This window comes from Thermobia domestica, chromosome 11 (assembly GCF_964235325.1).
Source record: "Thermobia domestica chromosome 11, izTheDome1.hap1.1, whole genome shotgun sequence".
Classification (NCBI taxonomy): Eukaryota; Metazoa; Arthropoda; class Insecta; order Zygentoma; family Lepismatidae; genus Thermobia; species Thermobia domestica.
This window is the reverse complement of record NC_137464.1, coordinates 67,675,367-67,692,579: the sequence shown is the minus strand read 5'-3', so window position 1 is coordinate 67,692,579 and position 17,213 is coordinate 67,675,367. Positions and strand designations below refer to the sequence as shown.

Below are 17,213 nucleotides of genomic sequence, written 5' to 3'. Positions count from 1 at the left end.
CTCTATGAATGCTTCTCACATATGCTAATTGTGATTGCATACTGATCTTATTCCTATATTGATTTCACTCCTAAAACCTCTCAGTTTCTCTAAATCACCAATGACCCCCTCACCTTTGCTATTTTTTATGACCAACTTCCTGAGAGTTTTGGGCCAAAATAAAAGTACCTCTAGATAGGGCTTGACGAATAATTATTATTACACCTATTGGTCAACGTCTACCTTCTGAAGCCCTTGGCAATGGAACTGTGAATAAACTCCTTTCCTTGTATCAAGGTAAATACTGAAGATACAATCTATGTTCATTAATAAGAAATACGAGAGCCACTATTTATATTTTGAGCCTAACAATGAAAAAACAGTAATTTGTCATTGAAAATTGATTTATTGTTTTCCCAAATATTCTCCTTTATGATCAATACACTTTTGCATTCGTTTGAACCATTTGTCAAAGCATTTTTTCCATTTTTTTTTTTTTCCAATCCAATCCACGCAATTTATTCTTGACATTCGGGAATAAGAAGAAGTCATTGGGTGCCAAATTAGACTGGACGGCGGATGACCCATCAATTCGATTTTTTGAGTGTTCAAATAGTCGGTTGTTAGATGAGATGTATGAGAGCTCGCATTGTCTTGATGAAGAATGATCCGACGGCGCTTGTTTTGTTTTCCGTATTTGACCGAAGATCTTCTTTAAACAAATTGTTGTGTACCATTCAGAGTTGACCGTTCTACGTTGCTCTAAAGGTACAGTTGCCACATGACCAGTTTTCCTGGAAAACCAGGCGACTATTTGTTTCGGTGTGCTTCGAGCGTGAACAACTTTTGTTGGATTTGGTTCATCTTGAAACACCCATACAGTCGACTGCTGTTTATGTTCCGGTTCATATGTATATATCCACGATTCGTCACCTGTTACAATCTTAAATACGTCTTTTGAAGCACTGCCATTGTATTTATTGAGCATTTGTGTGCACCAATAGACGCGAGCTTCTTTTTGAGTTTTTGTCAAATTATGTGGGATCCAAAGAGAACAAACTTTTCTCACAGCTAAATGATCCTGTAGTATTTTATATATGCTGGTAGAACTAATGCCTAGGGTTGCCTCAATCTCACAGTATGTCACATGACGTTTGCACAGCATCAATGTTTTCTTGAATAACAACTGATTTTGGACGGACGACCTTCCTGAATTTCGTCAGTGAGCGAATGGCGGCCACGAGTAAAATCGTTATACCAGCGTTTCACAGTGGCAAAGGATGGAGCTTAATCGCCAAATGTGGAAGTAAGTTGATCGATGATAATCCACGTCGAAAATCGTAATAAATCATCACACGAAAATTTTCACGAGTTAATTCCATTTTTCTGTTGTCACGCAATCTTCAAGTCAACGTAAACAACACAAATAAAGCTACTGACAAAATATTTGAAGTACGTTATGGTCAACAATGTCAAACGTTTCTATACAAACAAAAAATAGCGCCTAACTACAATCAGTGTTGCCAAGGCTCAAAATATAAATAGTGACCCTCGTATATATGAATATTTAAAAGAATTCGTCTAAGGGAATGAAATACTTTTCATTTTTCTTTATATATTCTATTCGTGTTTGAAATATCAGTTATATTTTTTCGTTTAAATAGGTTTATTTTAATAAAAACACTGTCTTTATTTTCTATATTAATATTCATTTCTAGTAGGTTGAGTTTGGGTTCGAAAATAATGTAAACATGAACATCCACAAATCATAAAAGTATCCATCTCAGGAAGAAGTGTACTTTATTTTCTTTCAATTGTCTGAATTCTTCGTTTGAAACAAATCTATATTCTATTTGTATTTAAACATGCGTTTGCTTACATTTTGGTAGGATTATATAAATGAACTTCTGAAAGCTGTCCAAATAGACGGCTGCAATGTTCAAGGATATACTGCGTGGAGTATTATAGACAATTTTGAATGGTTGAGTGGATACACGTAAGTCTTTATCTGTTGAATATACAAGTAATTATTAATTTTTTTAATTAACTTAATTATTAATCTTTTAATGTTTTAATTAATTATTAAATTTTTAATTAATTATCGTAGTCGGGTCAAGATATCACTGAGGAACTGGTATGTGAACTATCCAAATATCACCTTTCAGAACCTCTGGTACTTGGATAATCATTTTTAGAGAGGCTGTTTGGGAGTACTTCATCACTCTTCTCCTACCTCTAGGTTCTGAAAGATGGATATTTGGATAATTCACATATAGTTCCTCAGTGATGTCTTGACCCGACAACGATAGGTCCCATAGTAGTGGAGCTATGATCTTTTAAAGTTCACTTGTTTCACGTTTTCGGCACCCTATAGCTCCGAAACTATCCACTTTTGAGCACAGGTCCATATGAACTTATTTTTTTCTTATTTTGATATAAGGAATCTGTTCCTAAAATATTGTGATGCATTTATGTATTGCTGAAACTGTAACATAAACTAGTAGTATAAAGTGTTTACTGCGGTCAAACTTTATTTTTGTATGAGTTATACATATTGTAGTTCCAAAACTAGATTGTACTTTCAATTCGTGATTCACTAGCTTCTTCTCTGGCGTGATGTAATCATCGGTCTTCGAACTGACATCGATCAAGAATGTTGTTTATAATGACGGAAGATAATGTTCGATTGGTTTACTACAAAAGGTAGTAGTTTAATAGTTAAATACAACAGAAACGGATGATATTCCAAGTACAAACATAAATAATGCAATACAATTTTCTAGATTTGTATCCATATCTACATACTACGTCAAATCAGCTATAATAATACGTTTCTCAGGAAGTAGATTTACTAGCTTGTCTTCTGTGCAGAGCGGAAAAAGACGAGTTAAACAATGTAAAATGTGTCATGTTTTATTAAAATTTATTAATATTTTGATATTTAATGGCCAAGATCAGGACTAGAACATTAACGCTAACAAGCAACTAATTCTAGAAGTTATTGTTAATTTACAGCAATTTGGGAAAGGTAATTTTGAATGATAGTAAAATGAAATCTTTAAGTTTTACGTCCCACGGTTATGCCGGTTAGGCTAAAGGAGACGGTGATGATGAGAGATGAGTGAAATGGTGGAATGAAGAAAGTGGGAGGAAACAGGAGAGCCCCGAGAAAACCCACGCACACGGTGTTTGTCCATCACAAAGTCCACTTGGCGGGATCTGGGATCGAACCCGGGACCCCAAGCACCAGAGGTGAACGCTCTATGAGCCACCGCGGCCCCGAATGAATGATAGTAAATATTAATGTACTTACTGTTGAACCTTCATGTTGGCGGAATCCGTAGCAAATGGCTACATTGGACTCTGTCCGAATGTGTACTCATCAATTAAGATGAGCCCAATAACGACTTTTTCCATAGATTTGAGTTCCTCGATCATATGCATAATAATAGATTATTAGTGTTTGGTTTGTGTGTTAGCAAGAAAATATATATGAAAAAATATATATATTATTTCATTAGTGATTGATTTCTTTAACATATTGTAGCTCTAAGTCATCTGAAGGAAACAGGAACAATTTCTGTGCTTTCCAAATTTCATATCGTGAATTCGAATTGTATTTCTTATTATCTAAAATTTAAGTATGGCAACTAAGTAATTTATGAGTATGGTAAATACTTTTCTCTAAATCTTATCTGATCAATCCACATAATGGCACCCAGTATTTAAAGTGAGATTTAGGTAGAATCAGCCTCAAAATCAATATTTTATCAAAGGTTCTTTCCTAGTAAGATATTGAAATCGGCCCTTGATCCAAATTGTTAGTTTCGACTTAAAATCATTAAAAAAAAAAAAAAAAAAAAGGTTTCGACCCCTACCCCCACCCCTTACCGAATTATCGTATCTTACATGCTCAAAATTTAATATTTTTTGATTCTGGTGGGGCTGGTCCAAATAATTTAAAAGTTTCACAGATTGTAGTTACTATGTAGGTGTAAATGTTAATTTTCTTTTTAAAAAATCTATGCATTTTTTTAGTTAAAATTTTGAAAAAATCATAGAAAAAATTTTGGGGGAACACATCACTGATGTTTTGTTCAAAATGTTGTAATACCCTTAGGTACAACATATGTTTTTCAAGGTCTGAAAGTGATGGCAACATTATCCAAATTAAAAAAAAGAAAAAAAAAATTGCCACAGTTTTGTGTCCAAAAACAGTTCTGAGACTCTGAAAATAATGTATGTTGCACCTAAGGGTATTACAACATTTTGAACCAAAAAAAAAAATCAGCAATGTGTCACCCCCAAATATTTTTTTTTACAATTTTTTGAAATTTTCAACACGCAAAAAAGCCAAGAAAATATGCAGATTTTTTTGAAAAAAAAAATCACATTCACATCTACATAGTATCTACAATCTGTGAAACTTTCAAATTATTTGGACCAGCCCTACCAGCATTAAAAATATTAAATTTTGAGCATGTATGATACGATAATTCAGTAAGGGGTGGGAGTAGGTTTTTTTTTTTTTTTTTTTTTTAAAAGATGAGTTTAGGTCGAAACTAACATTTTGGGTTAATTATAACCCAATTTGGATCAAGGACCGATATCACTATCTTACTAGGAAAAACCCTTTGCCTACATACGAAGAGCGAATAATTTTTCTCCCTATGTGAAAAAGTTGTTAGCGATTATTTATCCGAAATTTTATTTTAATTTTATATTTCGATGAAAGTTATTACATTTCGAGTATAGTACGTTAATAGTCTAGATACTAACCTGAATAATAGAAATAAAGACAGCGGTATGCATATTCATCTTTTGGTTTCTTCTAATAACAATTTCATTAGTATCTCTCTTCTCTTCTTATCCATTGTATTTCTTTCCACGTCGTCATCTTTTCATGTTTCATCTTTTCCTTTCTAGTCCTTCCATACTTTCTCAATCAATCTCGTGTCCTATTTCTCTCACATTATTTTCCATTCTTAATCTAACCTCGTTTGAAATTAATCATTTACTCGAGCCTCTTCTCTCTCTTCCTTTTTTTCTTTCTTTATACAGTGTGTATCAAAAGAAACTTTACAACTTTGAAAACGGATATTGATTCATTTACTTAGCTTACAAACATGGTCTTGGTGTCACTTTGTAGCAAAATACTTTACGTTTTTCTACCTTATACCTAAAGAGGTTCAATATGTCTTCGATTGGTGATGCGGTACACATCCCATCTGAAGTAGATTACCTGGAGCATGTCAGGTGCAGGCCTCCCAGCAGGACATTGAAAAAATATAGGACAGTTTGGTTTATACAATAGATTATGCTCTGAAGCACAGAAAAAAAAATGTATTGTAAGAAAAGGACACCCTTCACTCCAATGGGCAACTGGAAACAAGATACAACATTTTACTTTTTAAACTTAGTAGATTTTTTTTAAAAAGAAACTGATTGAAATAAGCGATTTGATATACTAAGTAACTGGTTCATATTAGCTTTGCTATCTAAAGTTGAACTAAAAAAGAATTACTGAACAAAGCAACGTTTATTATACAAAATAACTGTGTAATGAAATACTTGAATCTAATTAAACATTGAATTATTTGATCAACGTATTTTCCTCTAAAATAAATAATATAACAGCATTTCATTCGTCATAGCCCTGCGAATTATATATACACATTTCTAACAACTGTTATACAACATAAATTTCAGGACATTTACACTTCATAAATAATTTCCAGGACATTACCAGGATTTTCACCATTTTTCTGCATTCCATGACTTTTTCAGGACGTTTTCACGAAACACTTTTATTTCCAGGTTTTCCAGGACGCGTGTGAACCTTGCATATTGTGTACAGCAATATTGGAAGGCGTTGGGATATGTTGGTGAATACCAACACACCTCAACGCCGAACCAATACTGCTGCACACACTGCTGAAAGAAAATGCTAACACAGCTTGAGTTATAAGAGACTAGAGCATGGTAAGGTTCCTCAGCTAAGCTTCATTGAGGAAGAATAAGCATAGGGAACACAGAAAAAAATTGACATAGGAGGATAGTAAAGAGCAAATTAAAAAAAAAAAAAAATAGTGAGGATTAGTGACTTGTCCCTTAAAAAAATGCTATGACTTATTTAGCATATTTCTAATATGTAGCAACTTAAATCATCACTGGAACTGTCTTTGGCTTGTATTTTTAATAATGCTATCATTAAAAACTATAGGAAATATAGGACAAGATGAAAATATAGAACATATATAGGACAAATATACACACATTTCCAAAATATAGGAAAAAATAGGAAAAGAGGACAGCTGGGAGCCCTGCAGGTGTGAGTTGTTCAATTGCGAGGTAGATCCTAGCTCTGAGTTCTGGTAGAAAAGTCGGTGAGGGTGGAACAAACACCATATCTTTGATGAACCCCCAAAAGAAGAAATCAAGAGGTATCAGGTCATGTGAACGTGGGGACCATGCAATTGGCCCACCTTGGCCGATCCATTTACCTGGACCAGTAAAGGCAGCCATCTTTGCTCCAACTGCCGCTAGTGCTTGCGGTGGCTTGTTTCTGAACTAGTGTATTGCGTGAGTCAAAACTTGATGTATTTTACTACAAAATGGCACCAAAAACCATGTCTATAGGATCAATGAATGAATAAATCAATGTGAGTTTTCAAAGTTGTAAAGTCTTTTTTGATACATCCTGTACTTAATTTTATACACAATCTCTTTCTCACTTAGATGTATCTCACTTTCTTACAGCTTCCTCACTTAGATGTATCTCACTTTCTTACAGCTTCCTCACTTAGATGTATCTCACTTTCTTACAGATTTTTTTTTTTTTTTTTCAATTTAAGTTAGTTACAAAGCTAGGGTAAGCAGAAATAACATTTCTTACATGTAAAAAAAAATATGAAACTCGCTGAATTTGTTTCTTGGATTTACACGTTCGTTTTCAGACTTTGCAATTCTTTTATTATAATTGTTTATATACTAGAAAAATAGTTCCAAAAATCACGTAATGTTTTCTAAATGTCTGGAAATCATTGACCTAATAACATTCTATTTGATTTTTCAGTAGAATAACTATTGTGAAATTTTGCTACATTGTTCATGTTCTATTCATTTTATGCATTTTATTAATTTTACAGAGAGAAATACGGACTATATTCGGTGGATTACACTGATCCTGCACGTCCACGTACAGCCAAAGAGTCGTCCCGTGCGTACAGCCAAATTATCAAAGATCACGGATTCCCAGAGCCTTCACATTAGAAGTTTCTTAACATATGTTACTAAAGAAGAAAGTCAATTCAATATATGCTGGTAAATATGTGAGAAGATGCAACCGAAAGACATTATTTGAATTAAAAATAAAGTATTTGAAGATTACCTGAAATTATTCAGTGATGAAATTTTCATTTTTGTTATATATAACCCTAAATTACCGTTTACCATAATAAAGTACTAACAGAGTCTCAACTTTTAATTAAAAGTATAGGAATACTTTGCATAACGCGGTTAATTCTTTCCAAGAAGTTTAGCGTCCCTTTCAGCAGTGAGGCTATATAAGATTGGGCCTGCAGCTTAACGTGAGGTCCGAACCACATGAGCTCCCGCCGGGAATTGAACCTGGGTCTCCAACGATGAACGCGAGTACGCTAACCGCTTAGCTGGTTCCAAGAAATGTGTGCGCTATGTAAAAGTGTGTTGTTCAAGATCTGTTAACAATGAGTTTAAATTTAATCAGTTCACTACAAAAAATTCGGATAATAAACTAGTTCAAAAATGATATTAAAAAAATATAATGATATATATATATATATATAATTTTTGTGTCCTAAAAAATAACAGAAAATCCTTTTAAAACAAAACCTGTATATACTGTATTATATATACATATAGTGTTTTTTAAGCTTGAGACTGTAGAATATTGTAGAAAGAGGCATCAGACGTTAAAAAGAAATGTTCGAAATGAAAAGTTATTATTTTGGAAGGAAAATTTATCTGTAATGAAACCAACCTTCGCTCTCGCCCCCTATGGAGGTGGAGTGGGAAGTGACTTTGAAAACTTAAATGAGATCCCCATTTTTTTTTTTTTTTTTTTTTTAAATTGCAGATTCAAATTCTACGGGAAAAAATAAGTAAAATTTATTCGATAGCACCTAATTTATTACAGCGCCTTCTATCACTATTAATTTGTGATAGAAGGCGCTGTAATCAGTGAACACTAGTTTCACTAAGGTTTATTCAATTGAGAACTTCCACGTCTCATTCCAAAATAAAACTGCGATACAAAGTATCAGTCTTCTGTATTAAACGTTTTCTCGACTCGTGGAAGGTGACGTGAAAGATGGTTCTGAATTCGGCGTGAATTCAGATAAATGAAATGTCAGTACCACTAGGTGGAGTCTGGGCCGGTAATCGTATTTAGCTACCATACATTTTATCGAGTGCATCGCTCCGTAGTCATGATACTAGATGAAACTAGTTAAAAAACAACGAATGAATTCAGTCAAGAACAAATGAAGAAATTAAATGAATGTAATAAAATATATCCAATGGAATATGCTATCAGTAGTACCCAAAATATGAAATAAAATACACTTCAAAAGCAATACAAACTAAACGAATGAAGTAACTAATAAACAAAATTGTGATTAGCAATTAGATAAGCATCTCTCTCAATTAATGAAGTGAATATCAAATATAAAAGATATCGAGTGTTGTGGGTGATGATATATTCACTTGAGAAGCTGAATCGACCACAAAAACAGCATATCGCTATCTCTTTATGTTCTATGCCGATAAACGTTGAGACCAAAAATAGTTCATTTCTACCATTTCCAATTTCAGTAAAGGATTAATAGAGAAGATAGAACCTATTCTTGAGACGCTAAATCGATTGCAAAAAACCTTCTCGAATATTTTAGTTTTCGCTCTACGGAAATTAATATTAAAACTGGAAGTACTAGGAAATTTAAACCATTTCCGGTGTTAATAAGAGTGTTGCAGCTGGTGATATATTCTCTTAGGACGCTAAATCGTCTGAAAAAAACATGTTGCTATCGGTTGCCATTTTTGTGCCATTGAGATAAAGGTTGAAACCAGAAATGTTTGATTTCTACCACTTTCGGTTTGAACAGAGTGTTAACGAAGAAGATGGAACCTATTCTTAAGACACTGAATCGATTGCAAAATCCGCTTTCCGATATCTCTTACTGTTTTTGCTCAGATATTTGTCGACAAACAGACGGACATGGTCGTTATATAAGACTTCCAGAATTTATGCATCACTTAGTGTGGAAGTCTAATCTATGATTGTACACATTGCAGTAAATTAGTCGCAGAATTATTACTTAGTTTCAACACAAAACATCGGAAATTGATATTATGCTCCAAGGTTAATGCCTAGACTGTATAGTAATCACCATTTGGCAGTCATATAAATAAATTACACAAAATCAATTCATTATTATATAAATATTTATTATTTTTCTATTCCATATACAACATATGTACAAACTTTGTCATCAATGTACAGCTATCTTCTTAATTCCGGATATTTACACCAGGATAAAATCCTGTTACTTCCTGAATTGCGTTGTTTTCATCCTGAGGCAACATAGCTTGATAGGAAGAGAATTCCATGGTAAAAGATGCTGATCCAGACGTTACGGTGCGCAAAGTTGTCGAATAGCCCAAGAGCTGCGATAAGGGGACCAATGCTTCTACTACCTGGAGAAACAAAACAATCAATGACAGCAATAGCCACACCAAATCATGACTTGTTTTAATTCTTTGACCTATTGTTTTCTAAATCCGCAATTTATCATTATTCCTCTAAGATTTCGTGGTTTGATGTTCGCTTTAATACTGAATCATTCAGAAATTTCAGATATCACGGATTTCACTTTGAAGATGCTTTAATATTGTCAACAATTTTAACTTTTTAACTTTACTTCACAATTTGAGAGAGCTTATAGCATGAGCATGAAACTACTAATCAGGAGACAAGCATTATCACACTGTTGAGAAAAAGTCAAAGTTTCAGTGTCGACAAGGTTAGTTGGCAAGCAAACCCATAGCTTGGAGAGCCTGCACAGATTATCCCTCCCTCCCCCTCCTAAAAAAAAAAAAAAGAAAGTTCACGCTTTTCTCGACTGAAATTTGCAGATCACAATGATTTGATGAAATACACCAAACAGATGTTAGTTTCTACAGTAGTACATAGAGGAAAAATCAAATTGTTACATCGTACTGTGATAAATATTTCTGTCCTGAGGCCAACCAACTGCAGTGTTATATATATATATATATATATATATATATATATATATATATATATATAAACATGCCCATTTCTTTCTTTCATTCTTTCTCTCTCTCTCTCTCTCTCTCTCTCTCACACACACACACACACACACACACACACACACACACAGAGAAAGAGAGATTAGTATATTGCAATATTATTTTGACTACTAAATTGCTAAGAGTAAATTGTAATAGGAAAGATCTATCTTTTAACACGGGGTTCAATTATTTTTCATTGACAACAGGAAGATTCCCTTAAAAAATCCATAAAATATTAAAATAGAGACATATATTTAATACGTTTATTAGATGGTAATTAATCTATTTATGAACATTGTTTACTTTAAATTATGTAGGAAATTTTATTAGAATTTCATAAAAATTTATCTCGAAAATATTTCTAAATTTTAAAAGAAATCGCGAACATCAATAGATTAACTCCATCGTTATCTGATAGACATATTATCTGCATACATCTTTAATTTTAATAATCTGTTGAAAGTATTCATAAGTTCAACCCCATGTTAAAACTGGCCCCTTTGCATTAAAATTGTCTGCAGAATACTTCAAGTTCTTACTATATTCGTCGATATTCCGGATAGTTCTGTTTTGTTAGTTTAATGTAAGTAGAACTAAATTTTTTACAAATACGGAATACATTGTTAATAAGATATGTCACTCTCCAATTCCGTGACTTAAATTTTTAGTACAGCTTGAATTTGTTTGATTCCTGCAACCACCTTCTGAATGAGATCGTAGGTAAGAATAACTAAAACAGAGTTGCAATTTATATGTTCCTTTCTCGTTTTACTTACACCCTTGTTCCAGCAGAAACATGATTGCAGCAAGAAGTCGAATCCAAGATGTACTGTAAGCTTTAACCAAGGAATTTACGAATTTCTTTTAATAAATAAATACAGTAAATAAAAACTCTCATGTACTAGGAATATAAAAGAAAGAACAAAGAGAGTGAGTGATAATTTCAATTCTTAACCCTTTCCCTGTGTAATTTTCTGACTGGGGTCTTCTGTTCAGTGTGTTCGGCGTAATAATACGCTCCTGGTCGTTGGAGCTTATTTTGTGTCGGTCGTAATAATACGCTCCCGTACACAGTGTAGTTAATTTGCCTGTGTTGAGCGAATTAATATGTGTTTCGTCATACACTAAACTGATGTTGTAAGCTTTGCGCAGAAGTTCTCAAAAAAATTACACACTACGGAAAGAGTTTCACTTAGGAAAATACGCTGTAAGTGCTAGGTTGACCGTGGGCGTAATAATACGCCGAACACAGGGAAGGGGCTAAAAATGTAAGGTATTATAGTACTTTCACCTGCTTTTACATCATACGCTAAGTCACTAATTCCCAACCGGTGTGTCACGCTGTTCTATAGGGTGTGTTGTGAAATTTTAGGGTTTAAAAATCATGAGGCATTAATAATTAGTTAAAATTAATTTTGAGAGAGACTGTATCAGTCAATGCCAGTAACAATGTTCAGTATTACATAGAGTTACTACTTTATAGAATCTTCTAGTCTCACACTAATCTATATTATTAATAAGAAAAAGATAAAGAGTCTGTCACGATGTCCTAGACGTCCAGTAGTATCGCCAGTCGAAAAAGGTTGGGAACCACTGTGTTAAGGATAGTTTTGATAGGCTTTATTTTCTGTGGGAGCATTATTTATTTATTTATTTAAGGTAGACCCATACCATTACGTTATTCTTCTGTCAAGTCTAAGAGATTGGTTAATGGGGACATATCAGCATCGGGACTATTTGTTCCCGTCATGATCAAGACCAATGGCTTGAGCTTACTGTGTAAACATGAACTGCCAAATTGAAAACTAATAACGAAAGGTATAAAATCACTGAACTAAGATTCTTGAATTAAAGCTAAGAAAGAACAAACGAATGCTGGTTATTCAAACAGATTTTCGTTAATTATATATAGGTATGAAACGTAATTATTGTATAAAGCATTAAAACTAGTTCACTTGCTCATAAAATATCATTATTAAATAAAGAGTTAAAACTGGAAAAAGTAATAACTTCCAATACTTACTCTTTGTGTTCCTCTGGCACCTATTTCCCCTATGGATGCTCTGCGGCGTGATAGATCCGCAAGAACCACCGACAAATTGTGTTCATCAGTTACAATTTCTAATTGCATGATGGGCTCAAGTAGGTGAGTGCCTTGTGTTTGCAGTAACTGTAGATATTAATACAAGATATACTTATTAATCAGAATGTAGAGAGAAGATCCTAGCTAATACAGACTGTACCTAGTTCAAAATACCTCAATATATGTTAAATTGATTAAATAAAAGTAAATTTGATTAATTCAGTGAAAGCAGTCAGCATTGTTGCATCTTCTGTACTAAATATGTGTTATTACTCATTTAGGTCAGACACTCGTGAATCAAGTTAAGAAAGGAGAAACAATTTATATAATGAAAGTTTACAACATAATGAACATTCTATGCATATAATATGTTCTACTAAATTTTATTTATGTAACTTAAAGCGGAAGTGTTTCCCTACTGCTAGAGATTCCTTTGCAAACAACAGCGGAATAAACTGTTCAATCTGAACAATGTTTTCATGACACACAGAGAATGTAATTATTAGTACGTTATCAAAAATCGTATTTAAATTGCAATTACTTTTTCAAAGTTACTGGAAAAAAGAAAATCTAGTTGTTGAAGTTTTGCATTCAACTTTATGTATACTACAGAAAATGACAGTGTTAAAGCAAATCAATTTATCTACCATTGTTAGCGTTAGAGCGTTTACGTCTGGTGCGTAGGGTCCCTGGTTCGATCCCAGCTCATAACAAGTGGACTTTGTGGTGGACAAACACCGTGTGTGTGGGTTTTCTCGGGGTTCCCCTGTTTTCTGCCACTTTCTTCATTCCACCATTTCATTCATTTCTCATCTATCACATGGCTGGCACAACCGTGGAACGTAAAACTCAGATTTCATTTCATTTTTTTCACTGTTAGTCTGTTATTTCAATCAATTTATCTACCACTGTTAGCGTCTTATTTCAAAATCTCCATAGGAATACAGTGCACATAGAAACAACAGATGTCAGAATTTCTACTCACGTAAATGTTGTCAGAAAATTCATACGTCACAAAACCATTTTCGTAAAGATTTACAGGAAATATAAGTAAATGTCAAATATACCGCGTAAAGCTTTGCTTATAAGAAAAAGTAGAAACTAATACAAATTCTCAATGTCAGCTACTGGATATTTGTGGTACCTTTCGTAAAGATTTACACGAAATATACGTAAATGTCAAATATATCGCGTAAAGCTTTGCTTATAGCAAAAGTAGAAAGTAATGCAAATTCTCAATATCAGTTACCAGATATTTATGATGACTTAGGAAGGTGAAGGCATTCATGTTGAAATAGCACGCTAACAGTGATAGACAAATTGAATCGTATTAATTCCACGATTTTATACGGTGTACTATGTCAGTATTTGCTTAATTTGTCAATGAAAAAACTAGCCTGGAGATCCACGGTAAGATTTGAACCTGGGACCTCACGGTTCGGAAATCAGATGCTATTCATAATATTTACCTAGAAGATAAAGTACTTACATGTTGAATACACTGCGTTACACCAGCTGCTATCACAGTTTCCGAAGTTCCTCTTCCAATTTCTAACCAATGAAGAACAAGGACCGTGTCAACTACCTGAAAAACATTATTGATATACTTCTTAGTAGGTTTGTGCGTCATCATAGATCATCACAAGACATTGGAACCGCCTCTTTGTTTATATTATATTCACGAAACTAGATGATAATAATAAAACTGATTTGATGATTGCTGTATATTTATTCTATGCAAACTTTCAAGAAATGTTAGTTCTTTTCATCGGTCGTGATCTAAGATGTTCAAGTGCTCAAAGGTGTTTTAGAAGCAATTGGACGTAGGGAAACGAAGTACAACACAATCATTTATGAATTCACGTTTTGTGACTGTTTATTGAATGTACATTTTTTTGTCAGCTTTTTTAGTTATAATTTTATGTTCTAGTTTGGGACAAGCTAGTTATGGAAGTGCTTCTTCGACAGAGATTGTATACTTTTTTTTTTTTTTTTTTTTTTTTTTTTTTTTTTTTTTGGTATAGAGAAGTTATATTTTTGATTCATTTAATTTAGACCATCGGATAATGCGTTTTCGGCTTTAATTTTTCTCCCTATATCGTGACCGATGGAGAGAATAGAAAAGTTCTTAAAATATTCATAGGATAAATATACAGGTATATCAAAATCAGAAAGTCAGTTTTATTCTCATGTTAATAATAATATGTCAAGTTAAAGTAGCAAGTTGCAGTTACAGCTTGTGTGTGGAAACGGCTCATTTCTAACGTTGAACGATAATTAATATTTGGTGAAAAAGGGTATCAAGCCAAAATTTATAATGATATAAAAAATATTTTTGAAAAAACTGTCCCGTCATTTTCAAGTGTTCCAAGTGGACCGGGTCCTGAGTATGAATGCAATAGTAACTGTATGAGAAATGGTCTGCGTAGTGGACGACCAAACTCTGTTTCCGTCAAAAATTACAGCGGGAAAGCACATGGTATGGTGTCACACGATGGTCAATAAAGCTGGCTGAAATTTCAGAAAATTTAAGCATTTCAGATGAAAGATATTCCACATTTTACGAAGAAATTATGTATAAAGAAATTGTGTGGAAGATGAGAGCACCATTTGCTGACTTCGATTAAAAAAATAATAATAATTAAAAAAAAACAAAAAAACAGTGCATTATTTAGTCAGTTTCCAATGAAATCCAACTGATTTTAAGCATCCACCACTGTAATAATACCACTGTATCATAATATATTGTAAAACTTTGTGTAATTTCGTCTCATATAAGGAAGAGGTAGAGCAGTTAATAAAAAGAGTGTCCGGAATCGTCTCCCACTACCAGTTTTATTATAAAAATATGAGTATTTGTACAAAATACTATACAATTTGGTCTCTATTTAAAAGGGTGAGTAAAAGGTAGTCTTTGACCGAGTGGTCGCAGACAGGATCTCCAACAGAGCCCCGTAGCAGGCTAAGAGGAGTGGAGTTAAGGAACCAATGCTCCGTAGCAAGCAGAGGCAGGTTAAGTTGCCAACAGAGCCCCGTAGCAGGCTAAGCGGCTGAGGTTGGGATTCCCAGACAGAGCCCCGTAGCAGGCTAAGCCAGGAGATAGGATAGGCGTAGTCCCGTAGCAGACTAGAGGCCTGGGGTTAGGTTACTCCAAGAGTCCCGTAGCAGACTAGTGGAGGGTCACCAGAAAACTGGTATCGAGTTGCCTTCGTCCATCCAATTTATAGGGTCCTTTTGGGTGGCGGTGGCGCTGCTGCTCCGATGTCGTCTTCTGCTCCGTGGGAGGGGCCAGAAGCCGTCGTCTGCATGTGATTACAGGTCCCTCTGGTGGAAGATCCTCTTGCCGAACCATGTGGTGTTGTTTGTAAACATTGAAGCGTGGAACTGCTTGTTTACGACATCACATAGGATATTACACCCCCCTGGCTTGTTTAAAAAATAAGCCGAAGGGTTATTTTTCTTTATATGAGGGTTGGCAACACTGAGGTATCACACACACAAAAAAAGCACTAAAACATTAATATGACTTGCAACACACACAAAAAATCACTTTTCGGAGCAGTAATAAGGTAGCGGAAGAAAGCACTAAACAGTTAGTCCCTAATCACAGGCAGGATCGGTGCATTTTAATATGTCACTTCATTTCCCTCGAGGTAGGGCTGTTTTAAGCTTTGGCTTAATGCACATATATTAGTTCACTTATAGTGAATGGTGTCGGAGCCTGTAATGTCAGTTGCTCCATAGTTAAAATATTGGTATTAAATGTGTCCATCGGAATTGGAGGAGATATTTCTAAGCGAGGCGTTTTGGATATTTTTTTGTAACGAGCGAAGGCGGATATATAATATATATAGAATTATAAGAGTTAGGAGTAATAAAAAAGCTACTATTGACACTGAGATATAAAGATTATTTATATTGGAAAGTTCTGATTTGAACGGCGTGATTTCTTGGTCACCCTGTATAAGGTGTGAAAGTTTCTAAAATATATGCACTAAAGATATGTATTTCAATAAAATAATCCAATTTTAAATGTCAATGACGATAATAATGATGGTCCTGAATTCCTGGTCATCCTGTATAATGTAAGCGTGGTCATAACTTTTGGAACATCCTGTACAATATTTATGTTGCATAATGTCAGTGACAATATGCAGTTCACAGAGGAAAAGAAAAAAATTATCGATGATAATGTAGAAATATGTTAGCTGTCCTTGTAAAAGATCATTTGCCTTTTAAATGCAAAAATGGAGATGTCAGCATTCTTTTCTTCAGCCGTAAAATAAATGAATCAGCTTTTTATAAAACAAAAAGGAAATGAATGTTTGTGTCGTTATGAAGAGTGTTTTATCTGCTGAACTCGCGTCTCTGTATTTTCTTTCTTCTTAGTGGTAAGTACTGCATTTTTTTTTTTCGCTCGTGTAGAAAATAAAATGAAGTTATTTATTCTTGTTCTATATGATCTCTATATTCATGAAATGGCTTAATTCGTTCCACTGAAATCTCCTGTATTGTTTGACGATATGAATTTGGAAATTTGATCTTATAAAGATTAGGATTAACTCTTTCGATAATTTCTAGAGGTCCTACATATTTGGATGAAAATGATTCTGGTATCCCAACTTGACGATTGGGAAAGAATACAAGTACTTTCTGTCCCTTATCAAAATTAGTTTGTTGATGTCTGCTGTCAAAATATTTTTTCTGTTTATTATAACTTGCGATTAAGTTATCCTGAACGATCCCTCGTATCTTATTCAAATGTTCTTTGTTGACACATAATGTTGGAGTTGACGCT

At 33.9% G+C, this 17,213-nt stretch overlaps 2 protein-coding genes across 3 annotated transcripts in view; one reads left to right on the top strand and one right to left on the bottom strand.

Moving 5' to 3' along the window:
• LOC145664144 (myrosinase 1-like) overlaps positions 1-7,368 on the top strand; it is a 38,609-nt gene extending 31,241 nt beyond the window's left edge. The window contains exons 10-11 of the mRNA XM_081730544.1: positions 1,869-1,975; positions 7,128-7,368. Coding sequence (XP_081586670.1) covers positions 1,869-1,975; positions 7,128-7,251 — 231 coding nt within the window. The 3' untranslated portion in view covers positions 7,252-7,368. The remainder of the gene's footprint in view (positions 1-1,868; positions 1,976-7,127) is intronic.
• Positions 7,369-9,444: 2,076 nt separating this feature from the next.
• mRRF2 (mitochondrial ribosome recycling factor 2) overlaps positions 9,445-17,213 on the bottom strand; it is a 95,849-nt gene continuing 88,080 nt past the window's right edge. For both annotated transcript variants that reach the window (XM_081730541.1, XM_081730542.1), the window contains exons 12-14: positions 13,905-14,000; positions 12,356-12,502; positions 9,445-9,714 (exon numbers count right to left, since the gene is read on the bottom strand). In XM_081730541.1, the coding sequence (XP_081586667.1) occupies positions 9,529-9,714; positions 12,356-12,502; positions 13,905-14,000 (429 nt within the window). In that variant the 3' untranslated portion in view covers positions 9,445-9,528. The remainder of the gene's footprint in view (positions 9,715-12,355; positions 12,503-13,904; positions 14,001-17,213) is intronic.